We start from the raw sequence: 21,988 nt of genomic DNA on the forward strand, positions 1-21,988 counted from the left end.
GAAGTTGCGGATAGGAGCCAACTGATGATAAAGATGCCAACTCAGAAGAAATCCTTACAGTGCTTGGCAGAGTCATTTGGTCCCTGGCAGCTGATGGTTTAAGAGAATGCAAGAAAGCACAGGAAATAACTATGATGAGGCAACTTATGTTACAGTGGTACCTTGGGTTACATACCCTTCAGGTTACATACGCCTCAGGTTACAGACTCCGCTAACCCAGAAATAGTACCTCGGGTTAAGAACTTTGCTTCAGGATGAGACCAGAAATTGTGCGGCGGCAGCAGGAGGCCCCATTAGCTAAAGTGGTGCTTCAGGTTAAGAACAGTTCCAGGTTAGGAATGGACCTCTGGAACGAATTAAGTATTTAACCTGAGGTACCACTGTATTTCCACCAGAGAGAGATTAGCGGTTGACTCTGTGTTGACTGTAGATACACATCTCACTGGCTATATGAAACTAGTCTTAGGGAACCAGTTTCATGTGCCCAGCAGTGACTTAGGAGACAGATACTGTTATGTACTGAAGTTCTCACCCTGGGCCAGCAGTGGGATACTGTAGATAGTTATGCAAATGAAGGATCGAAAAGTGACGTTCAGTGATTGGATAGTTTTAGAACGTTGCAACAGTTACAATTGTTCTGTAGCTCTATATAAGCAGGCTGACTGAGCTCCTCAGCTTAGTTCTGTTCCAGCTTACAAAATAAAGGGCTGCTTTGGAGAAATTGCTGTGTCGTCTACTATGTCAACCCACAACTTAACAGATACATGTCTCACTTTGCTGCAGAAGATGCATGCAGGCAGCTCAGATAAACATTAAAATGCAAGTGGATATGTGCATCCAGATCCCCATTAGCAATGCAGGTGGAAAGCTGCTTCCGTGTACTGACCTCTCTTGTTGAAACAGGGCAGCAGACAGGAGGTTTATTAATACTGCTGCAAGAAGAGTTTATTTACAGTGTGTGTGTGTGTTTTAAGCACTATCATGCACATTTCCAGACTGCCATGAACAGCACAAGAAGCAAACTCTGCTAAGCTGCCATTAGAAATGCATCTTAGCTTTGGAGGGCCGAATGATGATGTCCACTTTAATTATTCCTCTCATTTGCCCAGCATGAACCTGTTTGAATATGCAGCTCATTATCCGATAAATATTGACTCTTAACCATGTGGTTTGGGATTAGTGTGCCACAAATTCATGCCACCCGGGAAGAAGCAAATCCAGTTGAGACAACTGGTGGGGGCAGAGGACCTGCTACTTGCGCTATGTGTTAATGCAATTTCTTAATCCATTTATCATGGTAACGATTAGCCCATGTTGCTTGATCTTAAGACATTGATTGCTTCTGGCAGAGAACAATGTACCAACAAGGTCGGAAGAAGGTAAACTTTTCATGTCAAGTCTCTTGCTGGCCTAGTTAAATTAGTGAGACAGTTGTTAACTACATCATTGCCTCCTGTATGAAGAACTGTATGATGGTACGTGTGTGTGTGTGTGTGTGTGTGTGTGTGTGTGTGTTTCCTCCACTTTACTATGTCATATGCAGACCCTCCAAGTGTCCCTATTTTCTAGGGACAGTCCCAGATTAACAGAAGCCATCCCAGTTTCTGATTTGATCCTGGAATGTCCCGCTTTTCCTGAGGATGTCCCTATTTTCATCGGAGAAATGTTGGAGGGTATGCATATGAGAATACAATGGTAGGGCCTATGTTCACACTGCAACCTCTAGTTCAGCAGTTATGTCTTCTCCAAATAATTCTTGCAACTGTATATTTGTGCATTGAGGAATTATCTGTTATTATTACTAATTTCCGCTCCACACACAAAATTACAATCCCCGAGTTTTCCTGAAGAGAAGGAATGGCTATAAAAACAGTGTTAAATCTGTGGCATAGAGTCAGAAGAGCTTATTAATCAGAATTGGGGGGGGGGTAGGGGGTTGGAATCCATTTTTATTCTTTAAATTTATGTCCTGGTTATTTAAGCCAGTAATTTAAGGTTTGCATGAATATCAGAGGTATCTGAGACCATTCACAATTCAAAGTGTTGGTGCTGACCTTTGAAGCCCTAAATGGCCTTGGCACAGTATACCTGAAGGAGCATATACACCCCTATCGTTCAGTCCAGACACTGAGGTCCAGCTCCGAGAGCCTTCTGGCAGTTCCCTCCCTGTGAGAAGTGAGGTTACAGGGAACCAGGCAGAGGGCCTTCTCGGCAGTGGCACCCGCCCTGTGGAACGCCCTCCCATCAGATGTCAAGGAAATAAACAACTATCTGAGTTTTAGAAGACATCTGAAGGCAGCCCTGTTTAGGGAAGTTTTTAACGTTTGATATTTTATCGTATTTTTTATATTCTGTTGGGAGCCGCCCAGAGTGGCTGGGAAAACTCAGCCCTAGATGGGTGGGATATAAATAAATCATCACCATCATCATCACTGTGAAAAACCATGAACAGAGGCTGCATAACACTTTGGTTGTGCAACAGCTTGTGAATTAAATTGCACACTGAAGGGAAGAATCTGGTTCATTTTCCTTGTGCCTAGCTGCCTAATACCACATCAGACCATTTGCCCACCTAGCTCAGTATGGGTGACACTGACTGGCAGCAGCTCTCCAGGGTTTCAGGCAGAAGTCTCCCATTCCTACCTAAGAGGTGCCAAGGATGGAACCTGGGAGCTTCTGCTGTTGGAATCTCCACTGCGACCGAGCTGATAAAGCCCATCTTCCGGAATCGCCCTCCGACATGTTGGGAGCCGCCCTATAGCCTTTGATGAGGCTATAGGCACATCCCCATTCAGCAGAGAATCAAAGTGATGAGATTTATGGCTAAATCGCTGTGCTTTATTTCTTACTACGCAGACAGAAAACACATCCTCTCTCTGTGAGAGCAGAGAGCAACTGAAAAACAAAGGAACAGGAAACCAATAACGTCATATCCATCTCCCATCTCTGGTGAGACTTCCAACGGTAGGGAATGTGTGGAATGCAAAACAGAGTCTTGTGACTCCAAAGCACTGCACAGTGGCAAACAGAAACTAACAACTGCATGGAAAGCAAGTATTCTGCCACTCAGCTACGACGGCCTTTCCCCTTGTGGAAGATAAGGAAGTCTGGGTCTCATCAATGCCAGGATGGGAAGCAACATCGATCCACTATGTACGCACCTTGAACCCCATCATGAATTATGCTATTAATGCAACAAACAACTAGACTCGGTGGTTTCAAAGCTGCTGTCTTGCTAGGAGTTTTCCATGTTCTTCTCGTTAGCCAGGAATGGGAAATCTATAAGAAGTATTTGTAAATATATTCCAGGAGCTGACTTCTCTTTCCAATCAACGGCATCCTATATTTCACTGCTCATCCTCCTTTCAGCAGCAATACAACACAGTTCGCAAGCCCGTCATGACATGCAGTAAAATGCATATAAAAAGCCACAAAAAACAAGACAGATATATGCTACTACATGAGGGAGCTGTTAAGTGTTTCAGATGTGTTGGCTGAACCTTAAAGCTAACGCTTAATTCTCTGCTTTCTAGTCTATCAACAAAGATTTAAGACAGAATGTCACATTTTGGGTTGATGCTGTCTCTTGGGAACTGCTCACATATTAGGCAGAGAAGCGATTAGGCAGCTGCGCAAGGCTGCTTACAGATTTGCTAGGAGTAAGGAAACATATAATTATGCAGTTTGGCATTTTATGTAAAACAAATCATTTTCACTGCCATCGTTATGCCTCCTTCTCTTTTGAAAAACGAAGCCCCGGCCCATTTGCCAATTAATAACCTTCATTTTTTACACCTTAAGGAGAAACAGCCATAAAACTCCTTGAATAAACGGGGGGGGGGGGGTTTCAGCAGGATCTCAAACGCAGGAAATTGCAAAAAGTTTCTAAAGAGCCCAAACACATCAAACACTTGGGTTCAAAACACTAATTACCAGCAATCCACAAAATCTGCTGAGGTGCGCACATTAGTCAATATACACTTGCTTTAGGCATTCAAATTTCCTACTCTCAATTAAACCTTCAATGTGGATTCAGTTGTCAAAGAATCTTGCATAGAGGAAACTGTCTCATACTGAGTCATGCCATTGGTTCACTTACTGCAGTACAGTGGTACCTCAGGTTACACTTGCTTCAGGTTAGATACGCTTCAGGTTACAGACTCCGCTAACCCAGAAATAGCACCTTGGGTTAAGAACTTTGCTTCAGGATAAGAACAGAAATCGTGCTCCGGCAGTGCGACAGCAGCAGGAGGCCCCATTAGCTAAAGTGGTGCTTCAGGTTAAGAACAGTTTCAGGTTAAGAACGGACCTCCGGAACGAATTAAGTACTTAACCCGAGGTACCACTGTATTGCCCAATATTGACTGGCGACAACCCTGTAGGGTTTCAGACAGGGCTTTTTTCCAGCAGGAACTTGCCAGAACTCAGTTCCGGCACCTCTCAGGTGGGTGCAACTGCCATTATAAGAGAACAAGGGAGGCGTTCATGGTGTGTCCTGGCATGTCTTTCTTCCAGAGAAATAGCACTGGTTTCAGATAGAGGCGTTTGGTTAGGTGCTTCATTAGGGCTACCTTTTCCTTCTAGTTTTGTCTTGCTGCATTACTCCATCATGGTTATCCAGTCAACTTTGCATGGAGTAACCCATACAGATCCAATTTACAAGTTTTGGTGATAGTCTGAGCACTTGGAGGAATTATTTTAAAAGGTACATTAAATAGTCAAGGAATGGTTTTAACCCTGTTTCACTGCACAGATTTTGGATCTGAATAAGCCTTTTATTAATAAGGCAAATACAAAACGCCGTATTTTTTAATAAAGTCTTGTTTGTAAGCCACCCAATTATTGTTAGGCAACAATCTAATAAAGAAATGGGCCAATGTTAGCCATGCTCAGCACAGACCCACTGAAATCAATGGACAAGTCATGTAGTTGGGGATCACATCATCAGAGGCAATGCAGATATTATCACACATGAAGTTCTGTACAACGAAGTACTGTACATAGACTGTAATTTTGAAGGCAGCTTCTGGGGAATTTCATCATATGCCAGACATGTGGATTCAGGACACAGGTTTAGCCTCTAGTCTAATGTTTATCATCAGTGGCACCCATTACTTTCTCTCCCATAAATACATACTGTATTTTTCCGTGTATAAGACTAGGGTTTTTTCCTTTAAAATAATGTCAAGAATTTGGGGGCGTCTTATACACAGATACATCTCCACCCATTTTCTTAAATCGGAGTCCCCCAAAATAGGGGGCGTCTTATTCATGGGGTGTCTTATAGACTGAAAAATACGGTAACTTCTTTCTTTGTGCTTAGCAGAAAAGCTTGCCCGTTAGTCAGAAACCTGGCTGGCCCAGTTGCCCACAACTGAGAAGATGGCACTATGTGTTTCTGTCACCAGAGATCACCTCTTGATCTCTGCAGAAAACAAGCCCTCTTTCAACACATATCCCATGAATAAGAGCAATGGATATTAAGCTCATAAGAATTGCAGAGACAGACAGTTTTTTGGATTTGTTGTTTTCTTTAGTTTGAATAGCATTTGCTTCTTTCGGGGGTGGCAGAAATGGAAATAGACTCCCATTACAAAACACTGGTCTATGTTCCTCATATAATAATGGTAAAATGCAGCTCCTGTTGATTGGCAATTTTGTCACACAGTGCCAGGCAGACTTCTGGCTCCAGACCAAAAATAAAATAAAAATTACTTTTTGCCGTTCGTGATTGCTCTGTGCAAAAGCTGGAACCTAATTCCCACTAAGGTACAGTTGCACCTCAGGACATTTCTCTACCAGCGCAGAGTTCCTAAAGTAATAAAGGATGCTCAGCTGGTATTGAAATGGCACCTCACATTTATGGCTCAAGAAAAGTTCTTTGAACATTTCATGGTCTTAAAGGATTGCTTAAACACTAGCACAAAAGTTTATTAAAAAGAAATCGAGGAAATTTAGCTTGTTTCAAACTTTGGCAGCTTCGTTATGAACAACTTGAATACCTGACTTTTCAAAATAATTTTTTTAAGCCAATTTTCCTTTAAATTGCTGCTAGGAGGGTCCAAGTGATTCACCTCCCACTGTATGGAAGAATACTGATGCAATAAACTCCTTTGGGAGGAAAGCCAGGATATAAATTTAATAAATACCTCTGCCAGGGAGACGGGGCTAGGGACAGCCAGAATCTTAGTGGCAGTTGACAAAGCAGAGGCCTTGCAAGTTACAACCACACTAAGGCCTGGAGGCTCTACAAAATGTTTCCTTTGGTCAGTGAGATGCACTAACAAGGCTTCGATGCTGCTTGCCAGACAGAGAGCCTTTCACGGGCCTGTGCAGTTTGCTTGTTCTGTTTTACAAAGCAAGTGAGGCAGCTGAGATGGAGACAGCTTTGCAACTCTGCTCCTTAACTGTAGACAGGTGCATGGAGGAGGCAGAAGAGTTTATTGGCAACCTCCTCTGTCCATGTTTGAGACTAGGTTTGGAGGGAACAACCAGGTTAAAATACAACAGAGAGGCAAACTGGTGACCTAATAACTAATGAATGTGGAGTCGCACAAGAATTGTGGTTTAAAAGGTAAAGGTAAAGGGATCCCTGACCATTAGGTCCAGTCGTGGCCAACTCTGGGGTTGCGGCGCTCATCTCGCTCTATTGGCCGAGGGAGCCGGCGTACAGCTTCCGGGTCATGTGGCCAGCATGACTAAGCCGCTTCTGGTGAACCAGACCAGCACACGGAAACACCGTTTACCTTCCCGCCGGAGCGGTACCTATTTATCTACTTGCATTTTGACATGCTTTCGAACTGCTAGGTTGGCAGGAGCAGGGACCGAGCAACAGGAGCTCACCCCATCGCGGGGATTTGAACCGCCGACCTTATGATCGGCAAGTCCTAGGCTCTGTGGTTTAACCACCTTTTGTGGTTTAATGTTTAACAAATAAAATGATTCTACAGATGCCATACCCTGCTACACAAGTCAGTGTGTAAACAATGGTCCAAGGAGCCATGAGGTTCTGTGGTGACTGAATTGGAAGAATCAGCGGAAGAGAACAAATTTCCCCAGGAACATGGGAAGGTGCTTTATTCTGAGTGAGATCATTGGGCTACCTAGCTTAGCATTCTCTACTCTGACTGGCAGAGGCTCTCCAGGGTCTTTGGCAGGAGTCTACTGGGACCTTCTTCAGGCAAAACAGATGTTATGCTACAGAGCTGTGGTCCTTCCCTGACAAGAGAGCTTTCCTACCACCAGTGCACTCCCCATGCAATATATTGGGTATATTGGAAGTCACACTTTCACTTGATGGAGGACAACAGCAAGGCTTAACAGAACTGGGCAGTTCTGTAGGTGCACATGTCTTGGAACATCTTGACCCTAGATCCCCAGCAATGAACCAGGGATCTGTGCAGGGATCTCCGGACAAGCAAAGAATAGGAAATAATTCCATAAAAAGAGGTCAGGAAAGAACCATGAAGAGGATCAGAACTAGACAAACACCATTTTAAGTCAGCAACCACTACCCTGAGACAAGAGAGAGCCACACATTGCTTGCTCTGTTTTTTTTTTTAATCACTACTGCTCCCTTTACGATACGATAATCTTTATTGTCATTGTCCCATACAGAACAACGAAATTGAAAAAAATCTACATCAGACATTCAAAAACCAGCAAGCCTGCTATCCCAGCTATCCCAGCCTGGTTAGCCCCCTAAATACTCTGATACCCCATAATTAAAGACAATATACTCCCATAGATACTACTTTACACTGCGTTTAAAACCAAAATCGCATTTGAATAGAAACTGTTTCCTAGTCTTTATAACTCTGTACCTTCTTCCAGAAGGCAGAAGCTGAAAGAGATCATTTCTGGGGTTTGCACTGTCCTGCACTATCTCTGCAGCTTTCTTATGGCACCTGACAGCATAGATTTGATCCAAGGTGGGAAGAGTGCACCCAATTATTCTCTCTGCAGTCTTTACAACCCTGGACAACATTGGAATGTATTGCTAAGGAACAGGAAGGAGAACAACAACAGTAACAACGGTGGCGATAGGAAGTCATAGACCACAGAACTGAATGTTTTTTTACAAACAACAACACAAAACTAAAAGCAATGACAAGGCACTCCTATATCTCCTATACTTGAAGTGACCTGCATAAGGGCAAACTCTTAATGCCCACAGCAGATGAGAAAACAACCCGCACCGAAAAACAGAAAACCCAGCAGCTCTGATTCACCCAATCAATGAACATGTGATTGATTGTTCCACAGCGAGAGCTTTCCTTCACTGAAGGAGATTACACGTTTTTAAGGGGAAATATGGTGTATGTGTTTTGGCTCACCAATGGTGTAGTATCTCTTCAGCTCACCCCTCCGCGGGTTGCGCCGTTGCGTATTCGCAGTGTTGTTCTGCTCCTCTTCGGATGTAGCTGTGTTTGTGATAGGCGGCGGCTTAGGTGGTTGCATTGCATGTTGAGCGGCAGGTGCCAGAGGTTCATAACTTGAAGCAGAAATATCGATAGACTGTGACTTTTTCTTTAGCCTGGAAACAAATGGCGATAGCATACTATTAATGTCTTCGTTGTACAAAGCTGATGGAGGAAATATGGCTAATTCAGATTCAGTTTTTTCAAAGAGGCACAACACCCACACCCCGCAGCAGAAACTAGTTAACAAGATCTGAATTAGTTGTGTGTGTTTTTAATGAAGGCAATCCCCATCAAGTCAGTGGGGATATGTCAATCAATGAAGCGCATTGTATTTTAACTGCAAAAGTTCCAGTGGCTTTTTTCTCCTTAGTGGAATTTATTGGTTTTGGATCAACTCTCTGAGGAAAAAAAGGCTCCACAATGCTAAGATTGTGGTGTGTTTTAGAGCAAAAACAAAACCCCACCATCAAAATACATTTTGAAAGTAGGAGTATCAAACAGCCAGCAGTTTAGTTGCTGAAAAGAAAAAAGGATTTAAAACATTTATTGTGAAAAGAAAACCATCTCTCAGGAGACAGGAACACTGTATACCACACTGAAATATGAGGTTTCTGTAAAATTGTCAGAGAACCCAGCGCCTGCAGAGATGTGAAATTAAAAAAACAACAACACTTTATACAATTTTATTTGCAGAACTAAGAGAGTTTCTCTATTCTCCTAAATGTATGAAGGCTTTGATACACTTGGAGCGTATGAGAGAGAATATCTTCAATTGAAGATGTTTGTGTTCTATTTGCAATGAAGCACATACAGCACATGAGCTACTATTGGTCTCCTCCCCAAATTTGTGGTTGTGCATGCTCATTTTTAAATACAGCAATTCTGCATTCATGGAATAGGCAATCCTGAATAAGTAAATGCACAGAGAAAACACGATTTTTGTATTTTTAAAAGGGACACATGAAACATTGTGCTCTCTGGAGTCTTCAAACTTTATTTTAATGATAGCTTTGATATTCAACATCATTTCACTTCTTTACTTTTATGGATTTGTAGACCTTTCCAATTGCTGCATTTCCCCAAGACAGCAGCAGCATCACCATCATCATAACCAATGATGTTAACTCACAGAACCTTTAGTTTCAAATTGGAATATGTGAGCTTTCCAAAGCTCCCCTCAGAGTAACTGAGAAATTACCTCAGCTAATTTTTCCAAGCCTGTCCAAGGGCCTGTAAAATTCACCCCGCCCTGCTCTGAGGAAACGGGAGCTTTCGTTCTATGCTATACAGTGGTAGCTTGGTTTGTAACCAGTTTGGATTACAACCGTTTTGATTACAACCATGTCAAACCCGGAAGTACATGTCCCCCCTTTTTTATATTACAACCCTTTTTTTTGGATTACAACCAATTTTGGGGGGGAGGCCCCATTGGCGAAAGCGCACCTTGGGTTACAACCTGTTTTGGTTTACAACCGGACCTCCGGAACAGATTATGGTTGTAAACCAAGGTACCACTTTACAGACTGACTGTCTTTCTCCATTATTTTGCATGGGGAACAGGTAAAAGATGTTGCAGGAGCAAGGGGGGGGGGCAGGAGAAGAAAATAGCCATTGCAATCCCCTGTAGAAGACCTGTATGGGTAGCCTTTTCCTCTTCTGAATGTCCACTCCCTGCCACAGTGATTACTTTGCATGGGGATTGGTAAAAGTTGTTGTAGGTCTTCCCCTAAAGGTAAAAGGACCCCTGGCAAAGGTAAATGTACTTCCCCTAAAGGTAAAGGGACCCCTGACAATTAAGTCCATTCACAAACGACTCTGGGGTTGCAACACTCATTTCGCTTTACAGGCCGTGGGAGCTGATGTTTGTCCGCTCCGCAGACAGTTTTTCTGGGTCATGTGGCCAGCATGACTAAGCTGCTTCTGGCACAAGGGAACACCGACAACAGAGCAGCGCATGTAAACACTATTTGCCTTCCCACCGGAGTGGTACCTATTAATCTACTTGCACTTTTTGGCGTTCTTTCCAACTGCTAGGTTGGCAGGAGCTGGGACCGAGCAACGGGAGCTCACCCCATCGTGGGGATTTGAACCGCCAACCTTTTGATTGGCAGTGGTTTAGACCACAGCGCCACTCACATCCCTACGTACTTCCCCTACCCTGGTCCAAATCCCCAACGCTGGTCCAAATTGAATATAATGAGTGACATAGCTCCAGTACATTCAATAGGGAGAAACTGAGCCAGTATTTTTTATCCTGCTTGGTTTTTAATCCAAGAGGGAAATAATTCCAGAACTTGTATTGCTTGCCTCTTCTTTAAGATGGGTTTTAATGAGTCCCTGAAGTTCTTTCTGGGACTTGACATCTCTAGTTTCAAATAAATTGTGTTCATCAGCACATCTTAGATTTCTTAAATGTCACTCATGGATTATGATGCTAAGCTCCACCATTCTACACCTTAAACATTAAAGCTTTCAAAGGCACACCGAGGAGAAAAGAAATATTTGGCAAATAAACTCTTAACACCCAAAAAAACACACAAAAAAACAACCCACCCCTCTGGTGGCTTTTCAATTTTCACATTCAGCTACTGCTTTTGTACAAGGACTGAATCAAGTAAATTAATTTTCCCTTTCTTGACATTGTTGTTCACTTGCAAAGATTAATTGCATTAAAGTTGTTCTCTTGGTTGTCTAGGAGAGGAAGCAAACATGGTAGATTAAATTATTTGATTGCCTCCACAGTAATAAACAAGTCCACTGTTTGATACTTCTGTGCTAAAAACCTCCATTGAAGTAATTTTGTGCATGTGTCACAGATAAACTTGCCACCTTCCCCATGTGCACTGAATCCTTTGGAAGAAGAGCAACATAATAGAGATACATGATAAACAAATACAGACGTGACGGGGTGGAAAAGGAGAGAGTTAGGAAGGATAAGCCAAGATCAGAAAAGTGGTTTAGAGAATCAAAATCTCAGCCGAGAAAGTAGTTTCAGTTCAGATTTCAGAAACTATTGGCATAGGTCTGAAACCTCATAGAAAGCAATAAAATGAAGATTGCTGATGGCCACGCTGTCAGGGGCAAAAGGGCGTTGTTGTCCAACGGCATTTGGAGGGAACCACATTGGGTAGTCAATATGGTGCCCTCTTGATGTTGTTATGAACAGGTTGGACACAGAGGAATGGTGGGAGAACCAGCTGATGAACCACCAAGGGAAGATGGTTCAGAGACTGGGAGGAGCTGCTGGAAGCTGAAGGCTTAGTGTAGGGTTACCAGATGTCCCTATTTCCCAGGGACGGTCCCCGGATTTGCGAATAAGTCCCCGGACAAATTCCATCTCTGGAATATCCCCGGATTTCATCTAATGTCCCCGGGAAAAGCAGCAGCGGCAGTCTCAGCAGCCCAGAGCAGTTGGCTCTGGTTGGCTTCAGGAGCTGCTCAGAAGTCCCCATATGATGGTGGTGCAGGGGCTCTAAGATGCAGCTTCCGGGCTGCCTCCACCTTCCCTGACACCAGCAACTAAGCTATGAAGGGAGGCTTCATGCTGCCTATTGGAGGGGGCAGGGATCTCTCAGTTAGGCAACGGGAAGCCTCCCTTCCCAGCTGAGGAATCCCTACCCCCTCTTGCTTGCATGCAAGTAGGAATGGGATTGTGGCTGCTCCGATGGGAAGGGAGGCATTGTGCTGCCTGAGAGATCCCTGCCCCCTCCTGCTTGCACACAAGAAGGCTCAGAGACTAGGAGGAGGTGCTGGAAGCTGAAGGGGATAACAAGGCTTCATGAGCAGGGAGAGTCTGTGGAAGAGAGAAGTCCAGAATCAGAGGCAGAAACTGAGGCAAGTGGGAGGAAGAAAGTCCAGAGGCAGAGATGAGTCAGGCTGGTGACAAGTCATGTGTGTCATCCCCCTGCTATGACATTTCCTCCCACTCTCGGTACCAGAAGAGGCAATCGACAGGAGGAGCAAAGGGAAGGGGCATGCAGGCGCAGTCTCCAAATGCCTGGGAAAAGCCCCAGAAAGGAGGAGACCTAAATGGCTGAGGGAAGGAGGGGACCTTTAGTTTCATGGAGTAACTGGTTTCATGGAGTAAGATCTGCAGGGAATGAGGTGCTGTGCTCAATAGGCCTGACACTCAACCAAATGTGTTTCTGCTAATAAAGTGTTAATGCCAACTTTGAACTATGTGATTTATTGCCCAGCTCACTCTACAACAGATCTTTTGGACCATCATCCTTGGCAATTGGGCATGTTGGCTGCGGATGATGGGATCTGCAGCTCCACCCTGGCTGCCCCAAAGATATCAAGGCTATTTGGGTAAATTGTAAGCCCAAGTCAATAACATATGCATCCTTGGATTATGGAAACAAGCCCAAAACAAATGTTTCCCTATCTTCAAGAGTTCCATCTTGCTCTTCGTCTTTAAAGTGGTTGCACATCTTTATTTGATACAAAGAAACAGCATAAAATAAGAATAAGAGTGGAATGAGCAATTAGTTGTGACTCCTGCTGGCCAGCCCTATCATAGCTAAGGAGGTGTTTGTTGAAGAGAATGAATATTTAGCAAGGATTCCTGCAGAGCTTATAAAGCGGTTAGGTTGCTTGGCTGAATACAACCTACCCTTCCATGACTCATCATTGAAACACACAGTACGTGTAGAATGCAAGCTTCTTAACTTCCTCAATAACAACGCATAACATTCTTTAAAGCAGCAAAAAGGAGAGGGGCGTTCATGTGAGCATCCTTGATGAAACCTGAGGTAAAAGTTTGTGCCATGCAGAAAACTGCTTGTTTTGAAATAGCCATTGCCAATATTGGCCAGTGAATTACCTTGGAGCCAAACTAATCTTCACCGCAGATAGCCTTCATACCCTGGGTGATAAAACTCTTGAGGCCTTTGCTGCTGCTTCTCCTTGTTTCACTGTAGGTTTGTTTAGCTCTCCAAGCACGCAAACAGGGACAGAAGGAAGGCCTCCCTCCTGAGCCTTCAGGTTGTGATGGATCAGTAACTCAAGGAAACAACCCTAAAGCAGCCTTAAACTTTGTTAAGGGAAAGGTACTGCAGAATGTCACAATTGCAGCAGTTTCTCTCTTTGGTATCCAGCCTTGGGCTTCCAGGGTAAGCTAATGCAAATTTAGGGAAAGCGCATCAATTATGAAAACCTATTCTTCCAAACAGAAAGTATGCTTCTCTTCAAGTGTCACACATCAGCAATATTATGCCGCTTTGATGGTCTACCCAAGCAATTTCATTTCCCTTCTCACCCTTCATTTTCTCCTAAGCTTCATGAAAGCCTCTCTCTCTCTTTGCCTTCCAACTTCCTATACAAATACAGTAAAATTCCCTCTTCACTCTTAAACCTCCTTGGAGCAGCCTTTAAAATCCTTTGTTGTAACTCATTTTTCTGCTCCACGTGGCACCCCATTATCAAAGCAACTTTCTTTTGATCATGCGACCATCCGAGGACATCACAGAATGACATATGGAAGCCCTAGATAATGGATTACAATCAATGAATGACGTCCCCTCCCTATATATATATGCTAGCGTCGGTCTTGCTCATCTCTGCCAACTGATGAAGTGGGAAGGACCAAAGGCTGGATTAAACAAAACGCTGCTATCAGCTATTTCTTGAAACCAGCTTGATAGCCTAGCAAGCAAGGGGAGTTGTGTCTTCCTCAGCTTACAAATAGGATGGATGGCCCATCACTCACTGTGCTCTATTGAAGAGTCCTCTGTAGTAAATCAAATCCCTGTTACTATTATTATAACACTGGGGAGCAGATAGACGTATCTCTCTCTCTCTCTCTCTCTCTCTCTCTCTCTCTCTCTCACACACACACACACACACACACACCACATTTGCTACTTCTTCTCTATAACTCAATACCTCGGAAAAGCTTAGGTGAACAAAAATGTTCAGTTATTTTAGAAGCTATCATCTGAGCTTATTACTTTAAAGTTGCGATAAGGAGAGGGGGTTCATGTGAGCATCATTGATAAAAACCTGAGGAAATAATTGGTGCCAATTATATCTGTGGTATACAAATGTAATAAATGGCAACTACTACTACTACTACTATTACTGCTACTACTACTATTGTTGCTACTGCTACTGTTACTACCCTGTCAAAGGGGAGACGGGGAGCTGCATCTTGAATGCATACAAATCTTACTGAAGACAAAATACATTAGAAAAATGTGAGGTTGTTAAAATCATTAAAATGTGGAGCAATGAACATTTGGTTATATGTTTGTATATATTCATATAATGTTTTTCTGTCCCTTTTACACAGTTGTGTAATATAATTTGCTTTATAATTGGAAAAAAATCAATGAAGTATCAATTTTAAAAAAAACACCATTTGGTCCTGACAGAAATAGTGCACAGTTATTAAACTATGGAATTTCTACCACAGGATGATGTGTAACAGATGCTGGAATACATAGGCCTTTGGCCTGATCCAGCAAAGATCTTCTTAAATTCCTCCAACTTTCCCCACATCTCTGGATTGGGCTAATGGTCTATTTCAGTGTTTCCCAAACTTGGGAAACTTCCGCTGTTTTCAGACTACAACTCCCATCACCCCAAAGTAGCAGAATCAGTGGTCAGAGATGATGGGAATTGTAATCTGATAACAGCTGGAGTTTCCCAAGTTTGGGAAACACTGGTCTATTTCATAGGAGGATCTGCAAGAACAACAAATGACCATAAAGTTCTGTGCACCCTAAAAAGTCTAGCAATCAAGATGTGTTGCATAATGAGACTTACCTAATAATTCTGAAAGTGTTTGCTTTGTATCCCTATGCAAATTCCTCATTTTGAGATACTTGCTCACATCGAAGCAACATTATTGCCTTTGAAACCAGAAAGGTTAGTCCCAGAACTTTGTGAGTGCCTTTACAAATAAGAAGATTAGCTAATGTTTGCTTCTTTTGGTGCTAGTGGCTTTTATTCAGGCTCTCAGTCTCAGCATGACAGGCTTCCATTTCATCCACACAGAATCATATATCTCATCTGTAATATTCATCTTTTAAGAACAGATGTTGCTCTAAGAAACAGCAGGCTGAAAACCCCTGGAGGCTCAAGACTCTCCCAGGTTGTGGGTGAATACTGCCTTCTACATGGAGCTGAAAGGCAGCATTTTAGCCATATTTCTCCCTTCTCACAACTGATTTTCCAGTTTGTCAATCACTGCTGGTTAGTCTGCCATGCAGTCCCTGTGAAAAAGGAGTGGATCAATGACTCCCATCAACTTCCTTGCCGCTGCTCTCACATTTTCCCCTTCATCTGCAAAATCCATCCTCAATACAACTCCAGAGGCTAAAAATGTAAAGTGCCTTTTACAGGTCTAACAAAACATAAAAGCAGGCCAGAAAAAGACTGAAGTTTTTTTTTTTTTTTAAAGTTTTCAATGTCAGGGAAAGGGAAGGGAAGATTGCTTTTTGGCTCATACACATTGTAGCCTTCAAGCTCTCTTATTCACTAGCAGCTGAAGGTTAAATCTCCCGTGACATTTAAAACTTTGTGATGAAATTATGCAACACCTGGGGACCCGCCATATCACTGCCCAAATGGAGCTAGCATCTTCATTCTTCACACACCCCTAGCCAGGGGTGCTGGTTCTCCTAAAAAGTGTGTGTATGGGATTCCAAGCCATTCCCATCATGCCTTTCCTTAGAGTCATCTCTGCAAAGCCCCTCTCACCTCTTCCATCCCAACTCTGCCATAATAGCTAAATGGATTGTCTAGTTTTAGAGACAGCATATCCATGAATAAAGGTAAAGGGACCCCTGACAGTTAAGTCCATTCGCCAACCACTCTAGAGTTGCGGCGCTCATCTCGCTTTACTGGCCGAGGGAGCCAACGCTTGTCCACAGACAGTTTTTCCAGGTCATGTAATAATAATAATAATAATAATAATAATAATAATAATAATAATAATTTATTTATACCCCACCCATCTGGCTGAGTTTCCCCAGCCACTCTGGGCGGTTCCCAATTGAGTGTTAAAAACAATACAGCATTAAATATTAAAAACTTCCCTAAACAGGGCTGCCTTCAGATGTCTTTTAAAGATAGGATAGCTGCTTATTTCCTTCACATCTGAAGGGAGGGCGTTCCACAGGGCGGGCGCCACTACCGAGAAGGCCCTCTGTCTGGTTCCCTGTAACCTCACTTCTCGCAATGAGGGAACTGACAGAAGGCCCTCGGCGCTGGATCTCAGTGTCCAGGCTGAATGATGGGGGTGGAGATGCTCCTTCAGGTATACAGGACGGAGGCCATCATGTGGCCAGCATGACTAAGCCAATTCTGGCAAAACCAGAGCAGCGCACGGAAACACCATTTACCTTCCCACTGGAGCAGTACCTATTTATCTAATTGCACTTTGATGTGCTTTCAAACTGCTAGGTTGGCAGGAGCAGGGACCGAGCAGGAGCAGGAACCGCCAGAAGGCCCTTGGCACTGGACCTCAGTGTCCGGACAGAACAATGGGGATGGAGATGCTCCTTCAGGTATACTGGACCGAGGCTGTTTAGGGCTTTAAAGTACCTCCTGCATGCAGAGAATGTGCACTACTACTGGGTTGCACTCCTTCCTCAACTCATTTCATGCTACATCCAAGGTTGTTGTTTTTAAAGTATTATCTACATATGTGCCATTTGCTCATGTCACCTGGTGTGATGGGAAAAAGGCAGTAAATAAACAAATATTATTCCCCTCCTATTAAATTAGGCATACATTATGAAATTACATGCTGCTGGAAATCTCCATTTCATGCTATTTAGAGAAGGCACTTTAATATACCAAATAAGGCAGCCTTGGGTAGAGGCAATTCACTTAGCAGTCTGCCACCTAGGCACTGACGTCACTCATTACTCATCGTCTGGCTTTCATAACCAAGGTTCATCTCCATCACTCTAGAAATTTTTTTTTATGGCTCTCCTGAACTTTAGAATCTGATGTGCAGCAAAATGTATTGTCGGATCTGTGGCTCTCCTTAAATCAGAACCATAATCCAAGATGTCATGAACAGTTTGGTTCCTGGAAAAATACAATGGACAAAAATGGGTCTCGAGTTTTTCAGCAGCAGCAATATATCATGCCACTTGAAATCTATCTCAGTGAAAATAGCCTTCTCCTGTAGATCGCTACCTGAGGGTCTCTGCTGTCTCAAAACCCTGAAGTGACTATAAGTTAGGCTTACTCTAGTTCTCTGTAATGCACTGGTGGTGGGTGAGAGAGTTAAATTATTGGAATGAGTTTACAAGGAGTTGCCTTTGTGAAGACTCTTTGGAAACTGCACTCGATCGAGCAGCGAGGATAGACCTACTTCAGTCATTTTATCTCTCACACTTCATACAAATACTGCTCTGTGAGGCCTTCCCACATTCTCCTGCCACTATTTCTACAGCCCCCCCCCCAAGTGTTGAGGGCTTCAGCTTCTGCAGCAGAGAGACCACCATTACTCCAAGAGGCTCCTCATGCAATTTAGAACCCATATTTTCCAGGATTCTACTTGAGTAGCGAAAGGTCCCTCCAGTGGAATTCCAGCTCCCAATTCAGGGAGGGGCCAGCAGAAATGTAGATGGGAGGTGCAGGAGAGGGCAGGGTTAACAGCCTTGTCCCTGTTCTCCCCATGCATTACAGCAATTCCTTACAAGGAGGGGGAGAAGAATGACTGGAATAGAGCCAATGTCAGAGGACACCACGGGACCATATGAAACCATCTCTGCACCAGTTACTAATATGTTTCTGGGTGCAAGTCAAAGTGTTGCTAATTGCATTGAAAGTCCCAAGTGGCCTGAGTCCAGGATACCGGAGGAAACTGCCTATCTGCTCATTAAAAACTGAGTGGAGAGGACCTTTTCTCCTCTTTCCAATGGGAGAAGAAGAGTTGGTTTGACACGAGGTGGTGCCTTCACAATGGCTGCACCAATGCTATGGAACACTTTACTCCACAAAGCTTGGGTGCCCCTTCTCTGGTTGTCTTCTGCCAGCTGGTAAAGACTTTTAAAACAAGAAATCCTGCAGGCTTTTGGTTTGCCAGGTACATGTTCAGATAAGTGCCACTGCCACTTTTTCAATCACCTCCAGCCCTAGTTTTAGCTTTACCACGGTGTGACCACAATGATGTTCAAATGCTCCTATGACTGTTCCTCTCTCTCTCGCTCATACACACACACAACCATGTGCTAGCCATTCCCCCATCTGCAAAACCCATCCAAAAGTGACATGCAAATTGCTGCCAACTGGGACTGAAATTTTTAGCCAATTAATTTGTTAAATCAATCAAAATATGTTTTGTTTAAAAATATTGCTAATTTTTAACAAGTGTTGCACTGTGGAATGGTCATGCTCAAGGTTCAACCCAGCCAACGGATTTTTGTATTTCTCCAAATCTTGGGCTTCTGCCAAGACTGCTGGTACTTCCTTCTTGTAGTGTGGATGGGGTTGTTTTGGGTAAACAAGGCATTTTCCAATGCTTTGAAAATAAGTTTCTTTGTAGAATACAGTGGATGCTCGGGTTGCGAACGTGATCCATGTGGGATGCACATTCGCAACCCGCAGCGTGTGCAACCTGCAGCGGTGCGTCTGCGCATGCGTGGGTTTTGATTCAGTGCTTCTGCGCATGTGGAAAGGCGTGATTTAGCACTTCTGTGCATGCGCAACCGCCAAAACCCGGAAGTAACCCGTTCCGGTACTTCCGGGTTTGGGGGGTCTGTAACCCAAAAAAACGCAACCTGAAGTTTCTGTAACCCAAGGTATGACTGTACAAAGAACATATATAAGCACTTTGACATGCTAGAGGGAATACTTCTTCTGTGATTGCACTTATGTGGCATATGAACTGACCCAGACCCTGCAGGCATCTGAGGCCCTTCTTCATGTGCCTCCTCCTTGAGAGGTTCAGAGGGTGGCCTTTTCTGCAGTGGCTCCCCATCTGTGGAATGCTCTCCCCAGGGAGGTTTGCCTTCGTTACATATCTTTAGGCACCAGGCAAAAACATTCCTTCTCTCCTAGGCCTTTGCCTAATTAAAGAATCCATGGCCTTTTAAACTGTGCAGAGAGGTTATCGTTTTGTTTGTTACTATGTTGGGCATTTTTGTGTTTTTATATTGCAAACTGCCCTGTGATCCTCAGATGATGGAGACAAGAAAAGTGCCACATTTTCAAGATAGTTCTTCCTTCCGTTTGCATCTCAGGACACTTATGCCTCAGCTTTATTGGACTTCACAGTTCGTAAACAGCTGTTTTCACATCTCCAGGAAATGTAGGACAGCCTGAATCTTTCTCTCTCCCCCCCCCCCCATTGCAGTCTTTCAGACCTTGAACGTCAGGTCTGAAAGGATGCACTAAACCTCTAATTTCCCCAAGGTGGACCGTCTTTGAGGGGGGAAAATGAAGAACCACTCGTATTGACGTAAAACAAAAATAGCCAAGGTGAACGCAGCAATCCAGACCCTGCCAATAATCATGCCAGAGGTGGCTAAGAAAGAAGTAGAGAAGTGACTTGTTCACGTTTCATAATAGGTGAGCCAACGGGCTTGTTTTAGTTAGAAAATATCTATGACCTGTATAGTTGTCATTTCTTGCTTAAGATCATGTGTATGTGGCAACAGTTTGTGAATAAATAATTTCTTTCTTTTAAAAAAAGGGAAACCTATGAATATGGTGAAATATTCGGAAGGACAGAATAATCCTAATGAGTGTGCATAAGAGTAGGGATGGAGATTTGCACAGAGGAGGAGATGCCAAGCCTGTCACCATCACTTCCTTCCTGCCTTGGCCAACTGGCCAATGGAAATTCTGGTCAAGCCATCCCTTTGCATCCCCTTCCTCGGGTTTGCAGTACAAGAAGAGGATTACACCTGGGATAGATAAGCTGTTGTAAACTAGAAGTGCAATTCATTTGAGGATGCAGCACAGCATGACTTGCATAATATATATATATATATTGAGGCTCCTTGTTTGTCATATGCCTGAGTAAGCCGAAGCAAACAGAGAATGAAGAGCACTGAGTCGGCTCCCAGAACATTGCATTATTCTGGACAGTGGCATTTGCTGCAATTATACAAACACTAACTTGCCTCTTGATTTGAAACAGCTCCGGCTGACATGACAAATTCATTTGTAACACCACAGTGCCAAAGTGCGTAGGAAAGACCTCAAGCCACCGACTTTACAGGGCTATTTAATTAACACAAATTGATTTGTGATCTCAGGACATGGAGGCTGATTTAACATAAATTGGTTTGTGATATGGAAGGAAAACTGGATAGCTGCTGCGGTTTCCTAATGAAAGTCAAAAAGATATTTCAGCATGATTTAAGTACAATGCGAAGAAGAGGATGTGCTGTGTGTGTGTATGTTAGTTCTACAGTGATTATTCTTATGAAACTGCTGCCTGTTAACTGAAGTAAACCCTTCAGCTGCAAGATATTTCGTCTTCGGGGAGCATTATAATCATACTTCTTATCTGTGGAATTCTTTCCCTAGTTCCAAACCCTGCAGGCTGCACAGTGTATGTGCAACTCTGTATTTAAACCGCTTGAACATTGCTTTCCCCCAAATATAAGAGACATATAAAAAGGCAAGGAACCCCATAGGTTGTGTGGTGGTGTCATTGGGACACACCTATAGGTGGAACAGATCCAATCTAGCACAGCACCCCATAAATGTTCTGTTCCTCCTTACCGTCTTGGTAATTATATGGGAGAACTTGCAGGATAGAACGCTATCCCATATTCTTTCTTATTCTTAGAATCTTATGAATTGGAAGAGACTCTGACAATCATCTAGTCCAGCCTTTCTCAACCTGTGGTTCCCCAGATGTTGTTGAACTACAACTCCCATCACCCCTAGCTAGCAAGGCCAGAGCTCAAGGATGATGGGAGTTGTAGTCCAACAACATCTGGGGACCCACAGGTTGAGAACCACTGATAGTCCATGGATAGGCAAACTAAGGGCCGGGGGCGGATCCGGCCCAATCACCTTCTCAATCTGGTCCGCAGACAGTCTGGGAATCAGCGTGTTTTGACATGAGTAGAATGTGCCCTTTTATTTAAAATGCACCTCTGGGTTACTTGTGGGGCATAGGAATTCGTTCACCCCCCCCCTAAATATAATCTGGTCCCCCACAAGGTCTGAGTGATGGTGGACCAGCCCCTGAAAAAGTTTGCTGACCACTGAATTCTAGTCCAACCCCCTGCAATGTAGAAATAGGCCGCTGTCACTTACGGGGATCAAACTTGCAGCCATGGCATAATCAGCACCACACTCTAATCAACTGAGCTAATAATTGAGGATGGTGCACACCTGTCTGCAACAAGGACAACATGAGAGACTTTATCCTGGCTAGGTGAACCCTGTACTATCCTCTGCATGTTAATGGAAATTACTGGATGGGAAATTATTTTCTTTTTATCAGGATAATGAAACATCTTCTCCTCTGAAACTGTGATCATGCAAATCCGTCAACGGCACAGAGAAGAGAGCACAAAGCCACCTTGCTCCATGGCAACAGAGAGTTACTGCTGACGCCACTGAGATTCATTGGTAAATGA

The 21,988-nt window shown here is 43.6% G+C and overlaps 1 protein-coding gene across 1 annotated transcript in view; it reads right to left on the minus strand.

Annotated features, from left to right (window-relative positions):
- Positions 1–21,988, minus strand: part of LOC310849142 (oxidation resistance protein 1-like) — a 223,377-nt gene that overhangs the window by 77,608 nt on the left and 123,781 nt on the right. Inside the window, exon 4 of the mRNA XM_083749162.1 lies at positions 8,337–8,536. Coding sequence (XP_083605288.1) covers positions 8,337–8,536 — 200 coding nt within the window. The remainder of the gene's footprint in view (positions 1–8,336; positions 8,537–21,988) is intronic.

This window comes from Podarcis gaigeae (genome assembly GCF_964106915.1).
Source record: "Podarcis gaigeae genome assembly, chromosome: 7".
Lineage (NCBI taxonomy): Eukaryota > Metazoa > Chordata > Lepidosauria > Squamata > Lacertidae > Podarcis > Podarcis gaigeae.